Source organism: Cimex lectularius, unplaced genomic scaffold (genome assembly GCF_000648675.2).
Source record: "Cimex lectularius strain Harlan isolate CLEC.00 unplaced genomic scaffold, Clec_2.1 scaffold399, whole genome shotgun sequence".
Taxonomy (NCBI): Eukaryota; Metazoa; Arthropoda; class Insecta; order Hemiptera; family Cimicidae; genus Cimex; species Cimex lectularius.
This window is the reverse complement of record NW_019394174.1, coordinates 71,843-93,361: the sequence shown is the minus strand read 5'-3', so window position 1 is coordinate 93,361 and position 21,519 is coordinate 71,843. Positions and strand designations below refer to the sequence as shown.

The following is a 21,519-nucleotide window of genomic DNA, read 5'->3' as shown; positions in this document are numbered from 1 at the left end:
CATTATTCAATAATAAAGCGACAAATATTAATTTTCAGCAGGATTTGAGTTATTGTTTTTTGACCAACTCGTGTTGTACTTATTTCCGATCAAGAAATAACGGAATTATTATATATACCCAATTTCCAAACTAAATGGTTTTTAATTACATAAAAAGTAATGAAAGAAACATAAAAACATATTAATAAATAGCATATATATGTCAATTAAGCTCCGACAATATTTTTCTCTTACATAGTCACTCCTAAACTGTCTACAGTCCTATCAGTCTTTCCATGATTTCGAAATTTTTGAATATTTTTTAACGTTTCTTAACTATAAAGTATTTTCAAATTATTTTTTGAATTAATTGATGCTCCCATTTTCCGACAGGTTTCTGAAGTTGTTAATCGAATTTCATCTAATAAAGATAAGTAATTGTACCGGTCGGTTTCTTTCCCAGATATGGCCCTTTTGTGTTTTGGTGCCCAGAAATCATCTTTAGTACTAGTTACTAAATTATTTTTCCTTTTTAGGGATCTCGTTTCAAGAAAGGTTTGTAATATATTTAATTCTACAATCTTACCGCTGGTTGAAGCAATGTGATAGCTAGCATACGTACTCAGAGGTATATTCTATTTATACTGGTTTCTTACTTATCGCAATACCACATAACAGCCAACGCAGATAAATATTATATATAGTTAAAATTAACAGTAAACTTGTGACTAAGAAGGCCATTAGGCATCAGGATGAAGGAGATACTGGCCTGCAGGAGAGCTACAATTCTTAAAGTTAAGGAAATCAATGAATCCAAGAAGGAACCTTTGATGCTTTCCTCAATACCTATAAGGGTAGATATGGCGGAATGGAAGAAAGAAGAGACCCCCCCCCATATGTATTCAAAGCTAAATTCCTGGCCCTCAAAGTAGAATACAATGAAGGAACCTTCATTTATACAGACGGTTCGAGGGTCAGTGAGGGGGTCGGCAGCGCAGTTTGCTGGGAAAAATAGGCTAAAACAATTCCTCTCCCAAAGGCTGCAAGTATCTTTTCCGCAGAGTTGACCGCCATATCATCCGCGCTGAGTGAAGCTGAACACATTGGGTGCAACCAATATGTCATTTGCACCGACTCACTCAGTGCAGTCTTAGCCATCCGTAATATCTTCACCATGGACCAATCGAAGTAATACAAGAGAAAACCAGGGAAATACACGAACAAAAAAAAGAGGTAGTTATTGCCTGAATACCGGGCCATGTAGGCATAGAAGGTAATGAAAATGCCGATCAAGCTGCCAAACGAGCAGCGATAATGCCACATGACCCGGAAACTCCCGTGAGCTCAGCGGACGTCAAAAATACATGAAGAATCTCTGTCGGAAAGAATGGCAGAACCGCTGGGACAAAATGACCGACAAATCAAAAGAACTAAAATAGTCGGTCAAACCGTGGGCCATGGATAGTATGAGCAAAACAGAGAGAATAATGTTGACCCGACTGCGAATAGGCTACACGAGACTGACGCATGGTCATCTCTTGGCGAGAAAAAGTCCACGGAGGTGCCCATTGTGCGACGCACAAATAACTATTAAGCATTTACTAACCTAATGCAAGAACAAAGTGTGTCGTTTCCTCGAGTTTAAAAGAGGTTTTACAACACAGTAATGACAACAGCAAGAAAGTAATCGAATATCTGAAGCAAATAAATGCATATGGTCGCCTTTAATGCTTCTCCGCACGTGGTTTCCTTTCCCATTCCTGAAGTGAGTGTATTTATTGCCGAGAATGTGTGAGTGTATGGGTCGGAATATCGAGTACCCCACAGACCCACCAAACTAGGATCGATATCTCTTTGTATGTTTTGGGTAGAATGAAGGTGTTTATTGGCGCGAAAGTGAGTTGTATGGGTGGGTTGTGCTGGAATATCGAGTGCTCCACAGACCCACCGTTTTAGGTTATTATTAGGCTATAATATCTTTTAGAGTGAGTGGGCGGAGGCACTGTTGTAATATTAAATGTAGAATGATCGGTTACAGTTTGAGTGAATGTATTTATTAGTGCGATAGAAGTGTATGCATGGGTGGGTCTATGGTGGAATATCAAGCACCCCATAAACCCACCAACCTAGGTTAATATTTTAGATTAATTGTAATTTTAATTGTATATAATGTATGGATGTATTTATTAGCGTGAATGAGGGCGGGTCTTCAGAGGAATATCGAGTACTCTGAAACCCGCATATAGGATAGGCTAGGATTGAATGTTAGTGAATGAGATAGTTTTCAGAGCCTTTTCACCACGTGTGAGAGAGCTAAAAATATAGAAATAACGTCCCAGAACACAACTAGAAAGATCGCCAGTCTTCCTACATAAAAGCTAAGTTAAAAAAAATATATATATAAATAAATAAAAATAAAATAAAATACATTTTTAAAACGTGAGGTGGAAGGAATGCGAGGTGCCGGCAATAGCCCAGGCAGCTAGCCGGCCGAAAAAAAGGCGTCTCGGACCAAAAGCAGTTATGCCCAACAAAACCCAATTAACTGCATTCAAGAAACTACTGTGATCGCTCTGGACACGCATGGACAACAGTGGCCAATTGGTTATGGCATCCGAGTCGTATTTGCCATTCCAGCGGTCCTGGGTGTGAATATCGACACAGCCCTTGAAATTTTGTGGCAATAATAAGTAAATATATAGTAAATTGTTGTGATCACTCGTCCACAAACCTATAGGGTAGTTCGTCAAATATTCCTTCCCTTCTGGCAATGTAAAATTTTCATACTAATCTTTCGATTAGTCATCATTGTCTCTCAAAAAATCTTGATCTCAACACCTCTTGGTTTATATTTAATAAAAGTATATTATGTATTATGTATATTGTAAAAGTATATATATACAGTGTCGTATATTGTAAAAGTATACATAAAGTGTAGTATATTGTAAAAGTGTGTATATATATATATATANTTATATATTATTTATTTTTTATTTTTTACTAGGGTTCGCAACAGCAGAGGTTATATCAACCCTCGGGGTGCCAGTGTTTTTTGCCGCGGCCCTGCATTCGAACCCTGGACCCTCACGTTACAGTGATGAGCGCCGTTTTAACGCCTAAACCGTTGTGGCCAGGGACGCCCCCCCACATTATTTATTATATATTATATAATGTTCACATTTTATTAGCACATTTATTCTGATAATAAACGTTTATAAAGGATAGAAAAAAATTTGTCGGACAGAAATTTGGTTTCTTTTATGGGGGAAAGCTGACAAAACGTTGCCATCTATTTCAACTGTATTGAAATAATTATATTTCAACCGTTTGAATACATTCTTTAATTGATATATTGCCGAAATAAGTAATTAAAAATCCAGCTGCCCTGGTTTATTGTTAATAAAAACTTATGACCAATTTATAATGAAGAGGGGGAATTGTCTCACTCAATTATTATTCAACCATAAAAAGTGATAAACATGGAAACATAAAGGCTTATGGGTAAAAATGTGGTAGTGTGGGAAAATACTGACCTTTTTCTAACAAAATTCCACAATCTTTACACACACAATTGGCGACACTATGATGTTTAAAATTTTGTAAGTTACCATGATAGTATGTATAATAATTATAATTTTTTATTATAATTAGTAAATTAAGTGACATAGTGCTTTAAGCGACAAATTGGCCTCATATTTTTGGAGGGGGGAACTGGCTAAAAATTTCCGGTTCAATAGGTTCAATAGTGGGAACCTAATATACGAGTGGGATATCAAGGAGCAGTGAGACTGACATGCTAATCTCTCGGCTACCACTACTTCAATAGAGCATATATATATATAATATAAATCTATTATTATTATTATTATTTTGTACGAACAGACAGAGGGTGTAAAAATGGTAGACATTTCAAAATAAAAAATAATTGCATCTCACGATCTACTGTTTAAAAGAAATTGTAATTCCTTGAATTAAAAATTGAATAATCATATATTTTATATGTCCAAATAGTACATTAAATGTATAAGTTATGTAAAATTTTATAAATGGAAGATTTATAGAAGATCGGCCAAAACGTGACAGATTTATGTATTTAGCAAATATTGTTTTATGCGTGTAATTGTGTATATATTTATATATATTTCTTGGTCCTAGAAGGGGCACAATAATTTATAATTTATTATTATCGTTTTGGTGGTGAAATTATAAACAAAATGAATAAATAACCCACCGGCTTATGTCATTTTTCCGAATAGATTCCCTGCAGACGTTGTCATTTATCGGATCGATTACAGCCAATTAACCGTTTCCCTTAAGCCCAGTTCATCAAACTAAATTCCAGCCACCGTTAAGTGTTTAAGTCGGGGTTGTAGGCCTTGTCGGCCAGAGGGGGCATAACTAAGCCAGTTATGCAGAAAGTTCCGTCCAACCAGTCAAATGATGGCCCGACTGCATAAACTAATTTCACTGTTTAAACCAATTACGGGATTAGTTTATCAATGGATATCGGCTTAACAATGCATAGTTTAGGTTCGGTTCCTTTGTTTCTGGCTTCGATTTTCGCCTAAATATTGGCAATTTAATTGAAAACTGGGTCCCATTTCATGTTCATGGGAATTGAGAATTCTGTTATAAACCATTGCAAATATTTTATTAATATAACTGGAGTAACGTTCATAACCGGTGAAGTGGGTGTAAAAAATGTAACTTGATTGAAAATCTGTCGGTAGATTGGAAACTGAATTAAAAAACAATACAATATTTATTAATAACTAATTCCCTTTACTAACGCTCTTACTCTAAATTTCTCTCTCTCTCTCTCTCTCTCTCTCTCTCTCTCTCTCTCTCATTCGTTTTAAATTTTCATTGTGATTATTCTTTCATCTTTATTTTTAGGATCTACTCATATGGAAAAACTTCAAATGGGCTTCGCCCTGCAAATGGATTTATTACAGGACGCAAGAAACTTTTACTTACGAGAAAGAGGCCTAAGCAAGAAAAAGAGGTGGTTAGTCACTTTTCTTGTTACGTTCATCCAGCGAAATGTTTCTCCTCGCCCACCATGTAGAGAACATATTTTAGCCAAAGAGCAGCCGTGGAAAAAAAGAAGAGAAAAAATGGAAGAGAGAACTCCTCTTGAAACAAAGACCTTCCTAAAAAGCGTTCTCTTGCCTGGCGAGGTGCGCTCTAATACTTGACACTTCCACACATATTTCCATATATATATAAACTGAACCTTTCATCTTTTATGTTGTCATTTCGCACCCGACACTTTCCATCGGGGCCAAAAGTAATCTTTCGTCGTCTACTTTGTGTCATAAGTCACAATTAAGACTCCCCTCAGGCTAGAAGTTTTTCAAATCACTCCCATGAGATCCATTAGAAAAATTATAATACGCAAAAATAAATTACATTGGAGGAACGCCTTTTACAATATCTGTATGCATATGAAATGTGAGATAAAAACTCTTCCAATGTTTTCTTTTATTGTTTGGGGAACGGAATGACTAGGGACTGGTGTAATTGTTGTTTATAGTAAATAAATTTAACCGGAAAGAAACATTAACTTATTATTCATATTTTTTCTCACGAAACAGAAATTAACTGTATATTGTTAATTTCTGTTTCTTGAGAAAAAATATGAATAATAAATTAATGTTTCTTGTGAATAATGAAATATGAATAATAAGTTAATGTTGTAAAAAATAGTAACTTTAATAATATATATTAAAATAGTAGTTTTGTAAAGCAAATTCCTTTTAAAAAAGTGTGATCTGAAGAAAAAGATTCCTAATGTAAATCTCGTTTGAAATGACAAAAACCCGAAAACGTGCATATCAATTTCAATTTTTGTTATTATTTTTTTAAACAAAGCAATAGGGATAAGGTAAAATAAAGTTTTGAATGAAATTAAATTATAAACAAAGACATCGATATTTATTTTTTATTTATTTGTTGAGTTAATCAACCTTTCTTCATGTAAGATTAAAGACATTTAAAAAAATAATTATTATGAAAAAATGATTTTATTTAGTATTATTATTATTAAAAGCAATGATATATAAGAAGCACTAATTGATGAAAATGTTTTGCAAGAATATTTACCTAATTAGGTTATTAATTATTCAAAGTTTTTAAAAGTACTCTGTAATTAAAATGTTATTTTTCATTTTAGTAAAAAATTTAACTGGTGAGCTTTTATAATTGGGTTAATGTACTGTTTGTCTAGTTACCACGAGTGTCTTGGAACGTACATTAAAAACTTCAGCGACTTTTAACTTTTATTAACATTTCTATTAACATTAAAAACTCGGAATGCTTTAATAAATTTAATGTTTTCCTAATAAAATACACATGGGCAATATGTGTTCCGACAACTCCTGTTGCTAAATCATTTCGTTACAAAACAATTGATTCATTGTTGGTTTGCCTTATTTTAAAATTAGGGGTAGTCCAAGAGGACGTGGTTTTTATAAAGGTTAATTTATTTCACATTCATTCTACGTTTCGGACTATTTTTTTCTGTCCATCAGGAAACCCTAACAAGGAGTACAGTCAAATTAATATACATTGTAGCATTAATAATTTACATAATTTACATTTTTATTTTTATTTTATGTTTAACAACTTGTTACTAAATAATTGATTGACTGTTTGGTAGAGGATTAAAATCTGTATGTGTCCAACCAATATAACATCAAAACAAATAAAATATGAATTAGGTGTTTTGGTGGTCCAGGATAAGACATTGCTCTTTCTTACCAGTCCAGCCAAGAAAGTTAGATTCCAGAGGCTGTAAACAGCTTGGTTATTTCAGCCCATTAAAGAATAAATTTTTCAGTTAACTATACTACTCAAACCTGAACGCATTATTTCTGTTTTACACACTTTTCATTCATGTAGATGGTATATTCTTGATATTCCTCCATTACCTTACACATACTGTCTATTTAATATCCTTCTCCCATTAAAAATGCACCCTAATAAACTCATTCACTCCAAATATAGACAAAAAGAGATACGATAAAACTATCCAATCTTGTCGACTAAATGTTCTCTGTAAATGCATCTTACTACTAAACTCAATTTCCAGGACGGCCTCAACATTTCATTTGTCAACGAACTGATCCGAACCTGCTTCCAAACGTCCTACATCAAGCTTTCGATACGTCCTAACACCTTTAATGACGATGACTTTTGAGCTCCTCAACCTTCAGAAACAGGGGTTTTCTCGAAAAGTTGAGTCGTTATCAAACGGCTTCCGTATATGGCCTACAGATTTGTGAGTCGTTTGAGAAAGACGGCCGAAATATTGAGTGCCAAAGTTGGCTGGTTTCTCTCAACATATCGCACACCCACAAGAAAAGTGACACAAATCGATTTTTATTTTTTTAATAATTCAGGAGGGTAGTACTACAGGAAAAATTACACAACTATAGGTGGACTCTTTGCTGCTAGGCGGGAAGGTACTGTCAACATTAAAGAAAGATGGTAAATCTTAATTCTGTGTCGAGCTGTAAAGCATTGGTGTGAGTATTTATCAGGAAAAGTGGCACATTTCGAATTACACCAGTTTTTTTCTTGTTCAGTGAAGGATTTTTAAGCTGTCCTGGAGTCACGGTTTCTCATTACGATAAACAGTTAAATCAATTGTAGAAATATGGTTTTCGTAATGTGACATTAATATAGGTCTTGATGATGACTTTAAAATAGGTCGAAAACTAGGCAGTAACAACTAAATTTCCCTTTTTCCTTCAAGACCATATCTTGATCTACAATGTTCGTGAATTATTTTAGTTTCATTTGTTTTATTTTAATAGCATTCTTACTTATAATATTTTTCCATAATTTTTTAACAAAGCTGACTTTTAACTGACGTTTCAGCGATTTTTTGATGTTTTAATTATAATATTTTTAATGATAAAAAAAATCAATAATTAATTTTGTATTTTAAATAACTAATTTTCTCTGACTTTATGAGGAAAGCATTTTTGGAGCACTTGCTACATGGATAATTATGCTTGTTTGTTAGGTTTGCCTGTTACTTTCACCAAAAATTAATACCCTTACTAGTCATGAAGTGACGACCATTATTGCTAGAGCAAACAAACTACCTTAAATTACTGAGAGCCAATATATGCAAGAAAAGTGTCACAACTGAAAAAGGGCTGGTTTTTAGAGGTAGTAGATCTGGATTTTTAATGTTTTGTGTTTTCGCTTAAGCCTTGTCGAAACGAAAGCCAAAATCGATGGATCACGACAAAACGGTGACGGCTTGTGCTTAATACATAAGTCGCAAAAAATTATCCATTTTTCTCTCCTGTAAAATTTTCTTTTGTTTAGATGTGTCACTTTTCTTTTGGGTGCGATATGTCCTCCGAGTATAGAGCTGGCTATATTATCAGCGTTGTAACCGAAAAAACACATATGCGCACTTATTATTAATGAATTTTGTATTAATATATGCATGATACAAATAAACTAGGTGCATGAATATATTGTAAAAACTTTAATAATGTGCCAAAACTTGTAGTAAACGCTAATTGGTTCATCAGATATAACCGTCAGAATGTACAAATAACAATACAGCTTTTAATTTATTAAACAGAAATACTCAAAGTGCTAACAAAATTTAATTAAGACAAAAGAACTAGGTCAATAATGAAATCAGACACTAACAACGGTTGACTGAAATCAAGATTAAACTTGCAACCACTTTCTAAAAACGAATATCAAACGCACTAAAAATATGTTTGTACTTACTAATTTTGTAATTTATTTATCTTTTGAGATATCATATCATCTTTGACATTGTATTTGATATAACATTTCAATTAATGAAAGCTTATAGTTATTGGTCGAGATAAAAAAGTAAGTGCCACGAGCGGGATTCAAACCCACGACCTTCGGCCGCTGTTCTACCACTTGAGCCATCGTGACTTCGATCCGCTCGGACACCAACCTCCCATCTCAAATTCACCTTTTGGAATTTTCCCTCCTTTTTGCCATTTTTCAATTTTTGACTGAGAATCAATTTCTGACTTTTTTATCTCGGCCAATACCTTATTTAAAGATTAATTATTTGAAAAGAATTTAATTGTTCAATTGGACAACGAAACTAATCGATTTAGTAATGTGTTATGTTGTTAAATCTAAATGACATTATGTAAAACTATTTGTTTTGTTGATCTAATAAAATAAAATTATTTAAAACACACTTACCAAACAGCTCACAGCCTATGTAGTAGAAAACAGAGTACCCCGGCAATAAATGCAAACGCTGGTTTCGCCGTCGGCTCGCTGTAACTACTCGTTCCTTCTGCGGACAATAAAAAAATCAGGATTAACACTATTTGAAAATAATCACTTTTACAATGTTAATCTACGTTGTCCGGAATTTGTAAATTTCTTGAACGGCTGTCGCCCAGAGGCGAGGTTTTTGCACGAAAAAAGCCGGCATTTAATCACCATTTTGTAATTAAATGTCATAGACAGACTTAAGGGCACTCAACTCGTAATTATTTAACAGACAGAGAAGCGTAATAGACAGCGGCTCTGGCGTGCCCGGGTCGAAGGCACGCTAGCGTCGCCGCCAGTTACGGCTCCTGACAAAACCACCTGAACTTCACACTTCACGACACACGTCTATGTCGGTGTTCTCTCGACCGACGGGAGAATGTTTAACGCCCACGGCTGCCCCAAATCGACTCTTGTTAAACTAGTTGGTAAATTTAATTTAAAATATATCAGGATTCCCAATCACAAAACAAAGAAAAAAGTTAAACCTTGCCAGAGACTAACAAATATATATCAATTTTAATTTTCCCTGTACCATTTAGAAAAGTTAAAAAGTTGAAAATTAAAGTTAATCCATATATATTTGGCGGCTATAACTGACCGTATTAATTACGTCACATAATTATTCTTTTTATCTAAGGTTTTGGTTTCTTTTGTACAAGAGGCTTGACCGAAATCTCGATGTGTTCTGCCTGACGAACGAGAAACATGGATGAACACTAAAACTGAGGAATTCCGTTGACTCTTCAAATTCCGAGGTGAATTTCTGTTCTTTAACTCTAGGCTTTTGATAGGCTGCCAGTAGTGACGTGTGATACCCATCGATATGAGTAAAATATCGACTATTTTCTTTCAATACCGAGAACTTTTGGTATCGAATATTGTCAATCAACACAAGTACTGCATCGAGTACGTTTTGCAGTATCGGTAAAAATACTCAAATAGATTTTTCATCAAGTGCTCAAATAATATTGCATTGTTATTTTCCGTTCGAAACATACCTTTCAGCGAACTGGGAGTTGACTAGTTACTGTTAGGAGTGCCTACAAGCGGCATGTGTCAACAAAGTGAATCGAGATTTCGAATGTGTGGTTGTTAACTCTGTTGATAATTCTTTCCCGCGTCGCACTTTTAATTTAAGTAATTTTAATAAAGTATTTTTGTCTTCAAGTACCTAAAAAGTGTTCTCCTTCCTTCTCATAGGTAGATACTTAATCATGTCTCCCCCCAAAATTAAGTCATGAGGTTATTTTATTAAGAAAACTGAATCGTCGCCATATTGTAAACTGGGCGAGATTAAGCATAATCTTTTCAAACATTTGAAAAGAAAACACCCGTTGATCAATTTTCTCAACCTCGATAACGATAAAATTGCAATATCAATTTTGTTGAAATGTGTTGACAGCTTTTCCTTTCTTACCTACGTACCCACTGTATGAAAAAAATGTTTAAAAATATGAACAAACTGCGAATTTTTGTTTATTTTCACGCATGAGCGTATTTTACCCACAAGTCGGTAGTGAGTAAGTTGATCATTTATGAATAAACGGCAAAGTACTCATATGAATAAGTACTCGTTAGTATTGAATAAATTCTGTCGATATTTGAGAAGTATCGAGTATTTCTTTCGTTATCAGTATCGAGTACTGGTATCGAATATTTTCGAATACAAGGGAAAAGGAAACCATCGTGCCCTTTTTGGCTAAATGCACCATTTTGTCCGAGAAGCGTGCTTCATATTTGGGTAGTGCTGTGCTCTCGGAAGAAGGCCTAGTCAAACTTTTAATTGAGCCAAGCCGGCAGCGAATACTATTCGCTCGTACGCCTGGTTTACCACTGAGAACTGGTAGAAGAGTTCAATTTTTTATGCATTATAAGAAATTTTTACTTAATTAATGATATATAAATCTATCTTGTTCTTTGTTCACCAGATTATTTTATTTATGTAAAAAAATTATTTTTGTTTTTGGTGTTTTTTTTGTCTTTCTAATTATGTTATAAAATATAGAGAATAATATTATATTTTGTTGGCTATTTTATTATCGTTTATCAATATTTTGACAGTATTCTCGCCTCCAAGCAGACAGATATTCCACTGCTGTAAATACTTATGTTTTTTAAAATGGTATATTTTGTTATTTCAAATAACTGTCAAGTAAAGTATTATAATTATATTATTATAAGGTCTTAGTTGAGGTGAAAAAAGTTAGTGTCACGAGCGGGATTCGAACAACTTGACAAATTAAACATAATTTAAGTTTTTCTGAGCAACTGTTACTTTTTTCAAAAGCCGCACATAGTTTTCCAGGATGCGTTGTGCACAAGCAACCTTGACGGGGTGTTTTTAATTAAAACAGTTGATTCAGACCGTCTTTGTTTTATTATTCAAGAGCTTCTCTCCTCGTCTTGTGCTTTAATCCCCAGGCGAAGAGGTCTCTTGAAAATGCAAAAGCTTGACTCTGACAGGAAGGCGGGGAAAGCTTAAAGTTTAACACTACTTTTAACTTAAAATCGTTAAACAGAGGCAAACACGGTTCAACCGGATTGCGTAAATCCTTTTATTTTTATTTTTTAAATCATAACCCAGATCCTTTATTAATGGGCTAATTGTAACATTATGTATAAACATTCTACAACGAATTCCCAATATATAAATATTGTGAAATAATTTATTATTATGTTATAACTGCCCTAGAGTAGCTACATGCAGCTTTTCTGTCGGGGAGGGTTTGGGATGAAAGGTGTTTCACTACGATAATGTCTAGGCTTTTGTATTCTTCCGTATTGACTTCTTGCGGTATGAAGAACAAATGGGAAAGGTTAGATAAAAAAGGTTCTTGCGTAATGGTTCAACGAATTTTGGACTTGTGTGCCGGAAATCTGCTGGACGCTTGGGGTACCGAAAATTTCGATTCCGCTGGAGTTATTATTTCTAGATGAGGTGTTTTCATTGCAAGTTTAGTTTTGTTTTGTTTACAAGTGGCCTTTCAAGCGGATTGTATCGTCTGTTCCTTATTTAAGTAAGACTTTTTCCTAAACAGCAGAAGGCATTGTTTGCTGGGAAAGGAACAGAGCTTTAATAGATGGGAAGAGCGGTAATATGAAAAAGGTTGAACGGTGATTTACAGTAATTTGATTTCGTTGAGTCTGAACCTCCATTAAACCATTTTTCCAGGCAGGAGAGATGGTCCGGTAGGTTTCTCAAGAACACTGCCGCACCTGGAATTGCTGAAGAATGGGTGATCGTCTGCATAATTATGTCAGAATATATTTGGATTCGACATAGAAGATAGGGGAGAGGAATTTCCCGAATCGTAATTGAACGTACTTATGTATCGGACTTTAAGATGGTAAAATAGTTGAATGGAATGATGTCCTTGAGCAAATCCGCGTGCCATGCCTCAAAGTTTTATGTTATTATCGTTTTAATTTATTAACAAAATTTTATTGCTCTTAACCGTACTGCTAGGTGTTTTATTGAAAAAGAAGATTGGCGTTGTTATTGGCCTATGTCTTTTCATAAATATAACACTTTTATGAGAGCCAAAAAAGGGTGGGCTAATCACATAGGAAAGTAGATTCGCTAATTATCAGTTATTTATTTATTTAACCGTTCTAACAGTGTCATGAAATGTATTTTTTTCCATGTTCTTGTAATTCAGGCCATGAGGTTTCAAACAATGTCGAAAGTTGGCAGTACTGTTTTTGAAATAAGAAACAGCCAAACGTGACATCAACCTCAATCCACTACATCTTTACATTTACAACAATTGATCGATCGTATCAAAAACTTTAACAATTATAATAATTATGGTGATCATAATGAATAAAGGAAACCAACGTCGGATGACTTTTAATAACATTTTAATGAACTAAATCAGAATAAGCATAAATTACCTCATATTATGAATTTACATTTCAAAACTGTCAACACAATTGAACGGTGAAAGAGAACGGAGAAAATTTGGTAAAGTGAACAAATTATGTATACAAGTGTATTCGGTAGACAGTATGTTGAATGATGTTTTTGTCTGGTCATTGTTGATTGATTTTTGTTAGTTAGAAATAACGGATATTTGGAAATCCAAAAGGGTTTAGCACGTGTTAATTTTATCGATTTTTGAGTTTAACAATAAATATTTAATTTTTCCAAGTTGAAAAATAACAGAGACAATTTTCTGGGAAGAAACTTGTCTTTCGATGAATATGTTGTCGATCATTAGTACATATTTAATAAATATAAAATATAAATAAATATATAATAATAAATATAATATATAAAAACAAATAAGAGTTCGCCTAATGTAATTTTTTTTATTTATAGCATTCACTATTAAGGTACTTTCAGATATTTACTAATTTTGGAACTTTATTTTTCAGCAATAATCCGATCACGTTTCTATCATGTATAGGAAAAAAGGCGCATATTGTTATTTTAATAAAGGCCGGCAACAATGGCCCAACTGATTTCGCGTTTAGCGATCCAAAAGCAAGAAGAGAATGAGTTTACAGAAATTAGAAATTAATTGATGCCAGCACGAAGGGCTAAATCATAAAACCATTAAGCCCTCTCCCCCATTTCCAAACGTTCTCTCGTGAGCAAACGCGTTTGACGTATTTTATATATGAAGAGTGCCGGCCCGTTGAAAATATATTATTTACCAGCCGCCCCAAACTCGACATGCAACTCACAGCCGAACACACACTGAATATTTAACCGCTGTGTTCAACACCGATGGCGAGGGCGAAAAGTTTCGAACCGCAAATATCGTTTGAAGAGTTCGCTCGCCTTGCGCCTCTGAGCCTTTCGGGATTTGGACTTGCTTCGATTAGGTGATTTATAATTCAATCCATTCGACGATTGGTTATTACTTGTTGGGTGTGAAAAGCTGCTAGACCCGATTAGGTTTACCTTTCTCAAGGCTTGAAAATATTATTTCTTCCCAAGACTCGCCAAGTTTTTTGTGTTCTTTTCAATTAATAAAAAAGCCAAATGTTTAGCATAATGGAAAAAAGGGGTACAGCAAATATAAATAATTAACACACTCGATGACTCTTTGGATGTAAATATTATGAAAGGTTATTAGGTAAATACCTGAAAAAGGTTCCAATAGACACTTCAACTGACATTTTTCATATAAAAAGCTATTCCCAATTCAACAATTATTTATTATTATTACATAATACCAATTACAGAACGAAATACTTTGTAATGTTTGAATTTATTTGCTCAGTATTATTTTTATTTCTTCAGTGTTTTAAATTGTCGTTAGTTAATTAGATTTCCTGGTCCGATTTACCAAATAACATCTTTCAATTAATTAATCTTTATTGGTGTTGGTTAAGATAAAAATGATAAATATAGATTACACGACATTTGAAAAATGGCAAAAAGGAGGGGAAAATCGAAAGGTTGGGTTGAGATGGGAGGTTGGTGTCCGAGTAGATCAAAATCAGGATAGCTCAAGTGGTAGAGCACCGGCGTATTTAGCCGAAGGTCGTGGGTTCGAATCCAGCTCGTGACACTGATTTTTTTATCTAAACCAATACCTTACATAAAGATTAATTAATTGAAAGATAATATTGTTAGTATTTATACCTACTTCCTATGACCTACGTATAAAATCAGTAGAAGTTTAATTTTAATGCGATCTTCTGAGAAAACATTCCTTTTGGTTTACAAAATTATTATTTGCCTGTTTTTTTCTTTCAACAAGTACAATATTGAAATTGACTCATGTACAAATGAGACTCATATTTCATTATTTAAATTTATTTATTTTTTTATTTTTTAACGAGGGTTTGCAACAGCAGAGGTTATATTAACCCTAGGGCTGCCGGTGTTTTGAAAAATTCCCATTTGTAGTAGGTAGGGTTCGAATGCAGGGCCGCTGGGTTCGAACGCGGGACCTTTACCTTAAAGTGATGAGCGCCTTGTCAACGCCTAAACCGTCAACGCCAAGTTACAAAAAAAAAAAAAAAAAAAAACATAAAGGAAAAAAGAAAAAATGAGCAATTCACCATGGTGAAGACATTTAAAAAATAATAACAACCCTAACTACTTATTCGAAATAATTTTGTTCAAACAGAGCATCCAGAAATAAATTATATAAACATATAATTTATTATAGATTAATTTTTAGAGAACTAATTTTTGAATTTGCGAGGATTGCTGGTTTGGTACTCAACTTATAGCACTCCAGCTCGAATATTATTACAGTGTAGAAAAATAATAGTATAGTGGTCTTAAAACATGTCTTAGTTCAAGACACTACATAGGACAAGTAGTCACATTGTATGGTAGTGCTTATCAAAAAAACCTAAATCCAAAATTGTCTAGATTATATCAATCGCATTATAATTTATTATAAGGCGGAGCACGGTGGCTGATTGGTAGCGACATTTGTATTTGTCGTGTTAGCGGCTCTGGGTTCAAATCCTTGAAAAATAGAAAAGTTTACCCTCTCTTATTACAGGGATTTGTTTACGATCTTAATAATTTAATATAATTTGTCTAGTAATGAACTAATAATTCTTTGGCAGGCAAAAAATTCAATTCACTTGATTTTTCAATTTTTTCGACCAATAAATAAATTTTACTCTTGATTTTTCTCCTTTTTTAACTGGTTATCTGTATACTGTGTTCTAAATTAAGATGATCAAGGAGAGGTGAATACACCTAACCATTTCTCTTTCCTTTCCTTAACTTTTATCTGTTTTTTCTTTGCTTTTGATGGAATTTAAACATTTTACTCAGTCGCATTTGAGGTCTGATCCAATCCATTTATTAGATTTGTGCTTCCGTGGTTTAATTTCAATTTTGAATTAAAAAATGCATTTTAATGATAAGGATATTGCGCGTAGTATGGTATTATCGATGATGGGCATTCCATTAGATATGCGGCTAAGACAATGAGTTTGACCATAGAATGGACGATTCTGGACGCTGAATAGGAGCACGAGATGGTAGTTTTTCCAATATGAGCATTTACGAAACCGACACGTTACGGTTATTCAAGCAAATAGTTAGAGCAGCAGCGTATTGAGTAGAAGAGGGTGGGTTCGAATCACGCTCGTGACACTAGCTTTTACATCTCAGCCAAAACCTTAGATAAAAACATATAATTAATTAAAGTAATTATTCATACATATATGAATTAATAATTTTTTAAAGAGCTCAAAAATATTTTTGACCGATGCAGCCACTGATGCCTCCAAAAAATAAATTAGTGTTGTTATAAATAATACAGATACTCTCGCAGTCATTAGCATCTAATTTGCGTTAATTATCTTTCGCTCAATAAACCTACTCGTCACTGATTAAAACGGCTTTCGCGATGTTTAAATAATTGAAACTCAGTCACCAACAGCTCTGTTGGTTCGTTGACATCGTGACAGACGTGTCATGTTTATTAATAAATAATTGTAATAATAAATGATGCCGGATCGGTTGCGCTATTTGAATAGAATATTTCTTCTCCACATAAAATAAATGTCAAATGATAGCTAATTACGAAATATTTTAAGTAAACACTACATATCTGTTTAGTGGTAATCATTGACCATATTAATTATGGCAATAAATTGTTCTTTTTATCTAAGGTTTTTGGTCGAGATGAAAAATGAGCGCCACGAGCGGGATTCGAACCATGAGGTCTCAGCCATTAGCTCTCAATCTCAACCTTCTGTTGCCATATTTTCAATATATATAGCAAAAAGAAGGAAAATTGGAATGGTTGTAGGTTGAGATGAGGAGTTGGTGTTCGAGGGGATCGAAGTCACGATAGCTCAAATGGTTCGAGCAGCGTCGTATTGAGCCGAAGGTGGTGGGTTCGGATCCCTTCGTGTCACTAATTTTTCATCTAAATCAAAAACCTTAGATAAAAAGAATAATTCATTGGACTATGTTAATATGTATAAAGTTTTAATATAACGTAATCAATAACAGTGCATTTCTTTAAATTTATTATTTTTATTATAAATCTTTATTTACAATAATGTTGCTGGAATGCGTAAACGAAAAAAATTGAGTAAGAAATTTTCGTAAAGGGTTGATCAATGAAGCGTTGATCAATCTCGTGTAAACACGGAGGGTACACATCCATATTACACCATATTACAGATTGAAACTTTGTATGAGTAACTTCTTCCGCCTTCCTGACATTATGAACGGGGAAGTTGATCTAAATTCAAAATGAGAGAAGTTTCTTTATTAAGTGCAAAAAGGATCTTAAACGTACATTTACTGCAATGTTTTCGATTTATGAAATACTTTCACACATAAAATGCATAGGTGATTAATAAATTTGGTTAACAAGTTTAAAATAGAAGCATAGAAACAAGTGAAAATGTAAAGAAGCGATAGAATTTGGTATGCATGAACATACTGAGCATTAAAATTGTATAGAACTTCTTTAAAAGTCAGACTGTCTCTTGAAAAATTACCATGCCTAATGCTAAAGTCGGCTTGGGATTTTCTGAGAAATTGCTAAATAATTGAATTTATCAAAGTTTGTCTTACGGGCAGACACCCTTCTTTAATGAATTCGAGGAGTACCGAAAATGGGCAAAGAGGGATGAAGAAAAACAGTCCTGAGCCGGGGGAATGAGGCAATTGTTTATTCGCAGGGTCGCACTTGTAAGTTCCGGAGATGTCTCACTTCCCGTCCTCCCACTAAAGCAATTCCCGGACAAATTGCTTGTGATAAAGTATTTATCCTCCGGGGAAATTTTTCTGGGAAGTTGATGTCCGGCCTAGGGATTAAGGGGCGCCGTTGCGTTTTATCACTCTAGATATGGAAAAATTAGCGAAAGAATATTTTGTCGAATATAACGAAAACCGACAATGTTATATGTTGCCTTTCTGCAATAAGTTTGCTCTCCTTCGCTTTGAGTTTGTACACAAAGTAGAATACTGACACACGATAAAATGTTTTGATGAAAAAATGTACTAAAACTCTGATAGCAACCTACATAGTAGAAAATACTGATAAAGTATAGTATTTTCAGTCAAAATAAAGCATAATATGAAAAATGTGGATGCCGAAAGGGAGAGGAAAGAAAGAAGTGTGATACATAAAAAAGGTAGTGGAAGTGAGAGAGAGAGCGGGAGGGAGAAAGAACGTAAGAAGGAGTGGTTGCAAAAAAGAGAGTTTGAGAGAGAGAGAGAGAGAGAGAGAGAGAGAGAGAGAGACAGACAGACAGAGAGACAGAGAGAGACAGAGAGGCAGAGACAGAGAGAGAGAGAGAGAGATAGAGAGAGAGAGAGAGAGAGTCAGAGTTGCAACCTGTTACAACATAGTAAAAAATAATGATAAAATATAGAATTTTCAGTCAAAATAAAGTATAATATGAAAAATGTGGACGCCGGAAGAGAGAACAAAGAAAGAAATGTGAAAGATAAAAAAGGCAGTGGAAGTGAGAGAGAGTGGAAGGGAAAAAGAATAAGAAGGAGGGGATGCGAAAGAGAGAGAGAGAGAAAGAGAGAGAGAGAGAGAGTGAGAAAGAGTGAGCGAGGCAGATTGTATGGGGGAGTAAGGACACAAACGGAGATGAGAGAGAAAGACTGTGGGGGGGAGAGAGAGAGAGAGAGAGAGAGAGAGAGAGAGAGAGAGAGAGAGAGAGAGAGAAAGAGAGAGAGAGAGAATATGAGTAAGAAGAAGAAAAAAAACTTTATTCTGGGACTGGTGTCCCCTAAGAATGACTAATAGACTAAGAAACTAAGAGAGTGTGTCAAGGTGGATAAAGTGATAAGAGTAAAGGCAAAAGGGAAATGAGTGAGAGAATACAAAAAACGAGAGAGAAAAAAAGAAAAATAGTGTGAGAGAGCATGAGTATGTGTGAGGTAGTGAAGATGAAAAAAGGGAGTGAGATGGCGTGAGTGAGAGAAAGATAGAAAGAAATTAATTTGTGTATTACACAGTTTATATTTCACGGCATATGGGTGATCACTTTTTACAACAAAATCCAATCATGTCTTTTTAGTATAACAATTGTGCCGTTAATTTCAATGATCTGTCTACTTTTTAATAATCGAATATAGATAACGCTAATGGATTGATTAAAAGGTTACATTTAAACACATAAATGTAATGTTGCACTCACATATGTAAACCCTTATGTTTGCAATTTATATTCGGTTCTATACTTTTGAAATTATCATTGAATAGTGTAAATTCAATTCTATATTAGGGAAATATACATTCACTATCTGACGGACGAAATGAAGCGGGAGAATACATCACCCTTTGCCAAATTAATTAAAGGAGGTACATCGGAATTGGTTGAAAAACCTTTTGTGAAGTCCCCGAGTTCTCGTATTTAGACAGGCTGTGTGACAAGGTTTTAGGTAACTCTCCCTTTAAGCCCTCGTACGCTTCTCTTGTACTCGATGCCAACTGTGACAGCTTTATGTTAAGACGCCCGAGCAACCCTTGTACAGGAATTAATGGTTGCTTTTCCAGCATACCCGTCCCTAATGCCGACGACAGCTTGGCCAAGATCCCTTTCGATTATTATGGATGCGCGTAGAAGGGCTGGACAGACGACAAGGTTCGCCTATTTAATAATAATTCCAAGTGTTAAAACGTTGCTTAAGTAATTACAATCTAGGGATATCTGTTTTAATTGATTAAATTATAAACGAATATTACATCGTAAGAGCCGTCAAAAAATTAACTACATGAGATACCATCCACGGGCAATAATGAATAAAATGAACCACTGCATTGGATATTATATTCTACTTTTTAATTAACATGAAAATAATCATAGTAATTATTTGAAGTAGGGTGAGTATGGCATTCATTTTTTTGGAAAAAATAGTACTACTCGCAGAAGTTTTAGGCAGCTCTCCAGAATTTGAGTAAAAATGCTCATCATCAGGCAACTGTTGCAAACAGGTTTCTAGATGTGGATTGTAGAAATAGATTGTACAATAAATTCAATAAGTCTTACAAATTCAATAAATCTAGCGCCATTTTACAATGGGCAGCTAGTTTTTCCTGCTGCTCAATTGTGAACATGCGAAAAACACTGAATTTAACATAAGTAAATATTACCCTAACATGTATCTACTGAAACAAATGTAAATCTAATCAAATAAACTACACGACATTTGAAATATGGCAAAAAGGAGTGAAAATGAAAAAGGTAGGGCGGAGATGGGAAGTTGGAGTCAGAGTGGATCGAAGTGACTATAGCTCAAGTGGTAGAGCAACGACGCATTTAGCCGAAGGTAGTGGGTTCGAATCCCGCTCGTGACAGTGACTTTTTTTATCTCGACCAATAACTTACATAAAGATTAAATAATAGAAAAATGTTATTTGGTCAATCGGACAACGAAATCTAATGAATTTAACAATTTAAATGAAGTATATCTTCACTAAAGCTCTCCGTGGCCATTTCCTTTGTCGCCAAGAAGAATCAAATAGATCACACGACATTTAAAAAATGGCAAAAAGAAGGGAAAATTTTAAAGGTGGGGTTTAGATGGGAGTTGGTGTCCGAGTGGATCGAAGTCACGATAGCTCAAATGGTAAAGCAGCGGCGTATTTAGCCGAAGGTCGTGGGTTCGAATCCCGCTCGTGACACTGACTTTTTTATCTCAACCAATTATCTTTCATAAAGATTAATTAATTTGTATGTTGAATATAATTATGTAAGTTTTAAAATTGCAGGTAAATTGTGCATACTTTAGTTTACATTTTTTATTTCAAATTTCCAAAAACAGTCTAGTTCTCTACCTTTTTTGAACATGTGTAACACTGTTTTATTTAACTTTACATTGAAATTCTGTATTGTTTCATTTAAATGGTCCTTAAATTCTAAAAATTTGATTGATTTAGTCATCATTTTCTATTATTTCTATGATTGAACTATTTTTCCAAAAAATGATAAACAAATAATTTCAATTATATTTGGTTTTGTACTACGAAACAACATAATTGCCTGATTTCTCTTAACTAAACTGGAAGGACGTAAAATATTTTTAAAACTTTCAACACAAAGAACACGATTAAGTTCAACAATTACATTAATGACATAAAAATATATTTATAGTAAAAGTAATTTTAAAAATAGCATTCATCACGTAAAAGATGACAAACGAAGACCGAGATGGATTATACTGTTGATTCGTCATTCTTAGTTTAATTGCTTTCTCTTCTCGGGTAGAAATATCAGTACATTCTTTCCTTTTAATCTAGATGATGGATCTACCACTAACTATATGAGTTTGTCGTA

At 34.1% G+C, this 21,519-nt stretch overlaps 1 protein-coding gene across 3 annotated transcripts in view; it reads right to left on the bottom strand.

Annotated features, from left to right (window-relative positions):
• LOC106673435 overlaps positions 1-21,519 on the bottom strand; it is an 83,002-nt gene that overhangs the window by 11,606 nt on the left and 49,877 nt on the right. For all 3 annotated transcript variants that reach the window (XR_001341389.2, XM_014405539.2, XM_014405540.2), the window contains one exon: positions 9,202-9,298. Coding sequence is in view for 2 of the 3 variants with exons in the window: in XM_014405539.2 (XP_014261025.1) it covers positions 9,210-9,298 (89 nt within the window). In the remaining variant the exon portion in view is untranslated. The remainder of the gene's footprint in view (positions 1-9,201; positions 9,299-21,519) is intronic.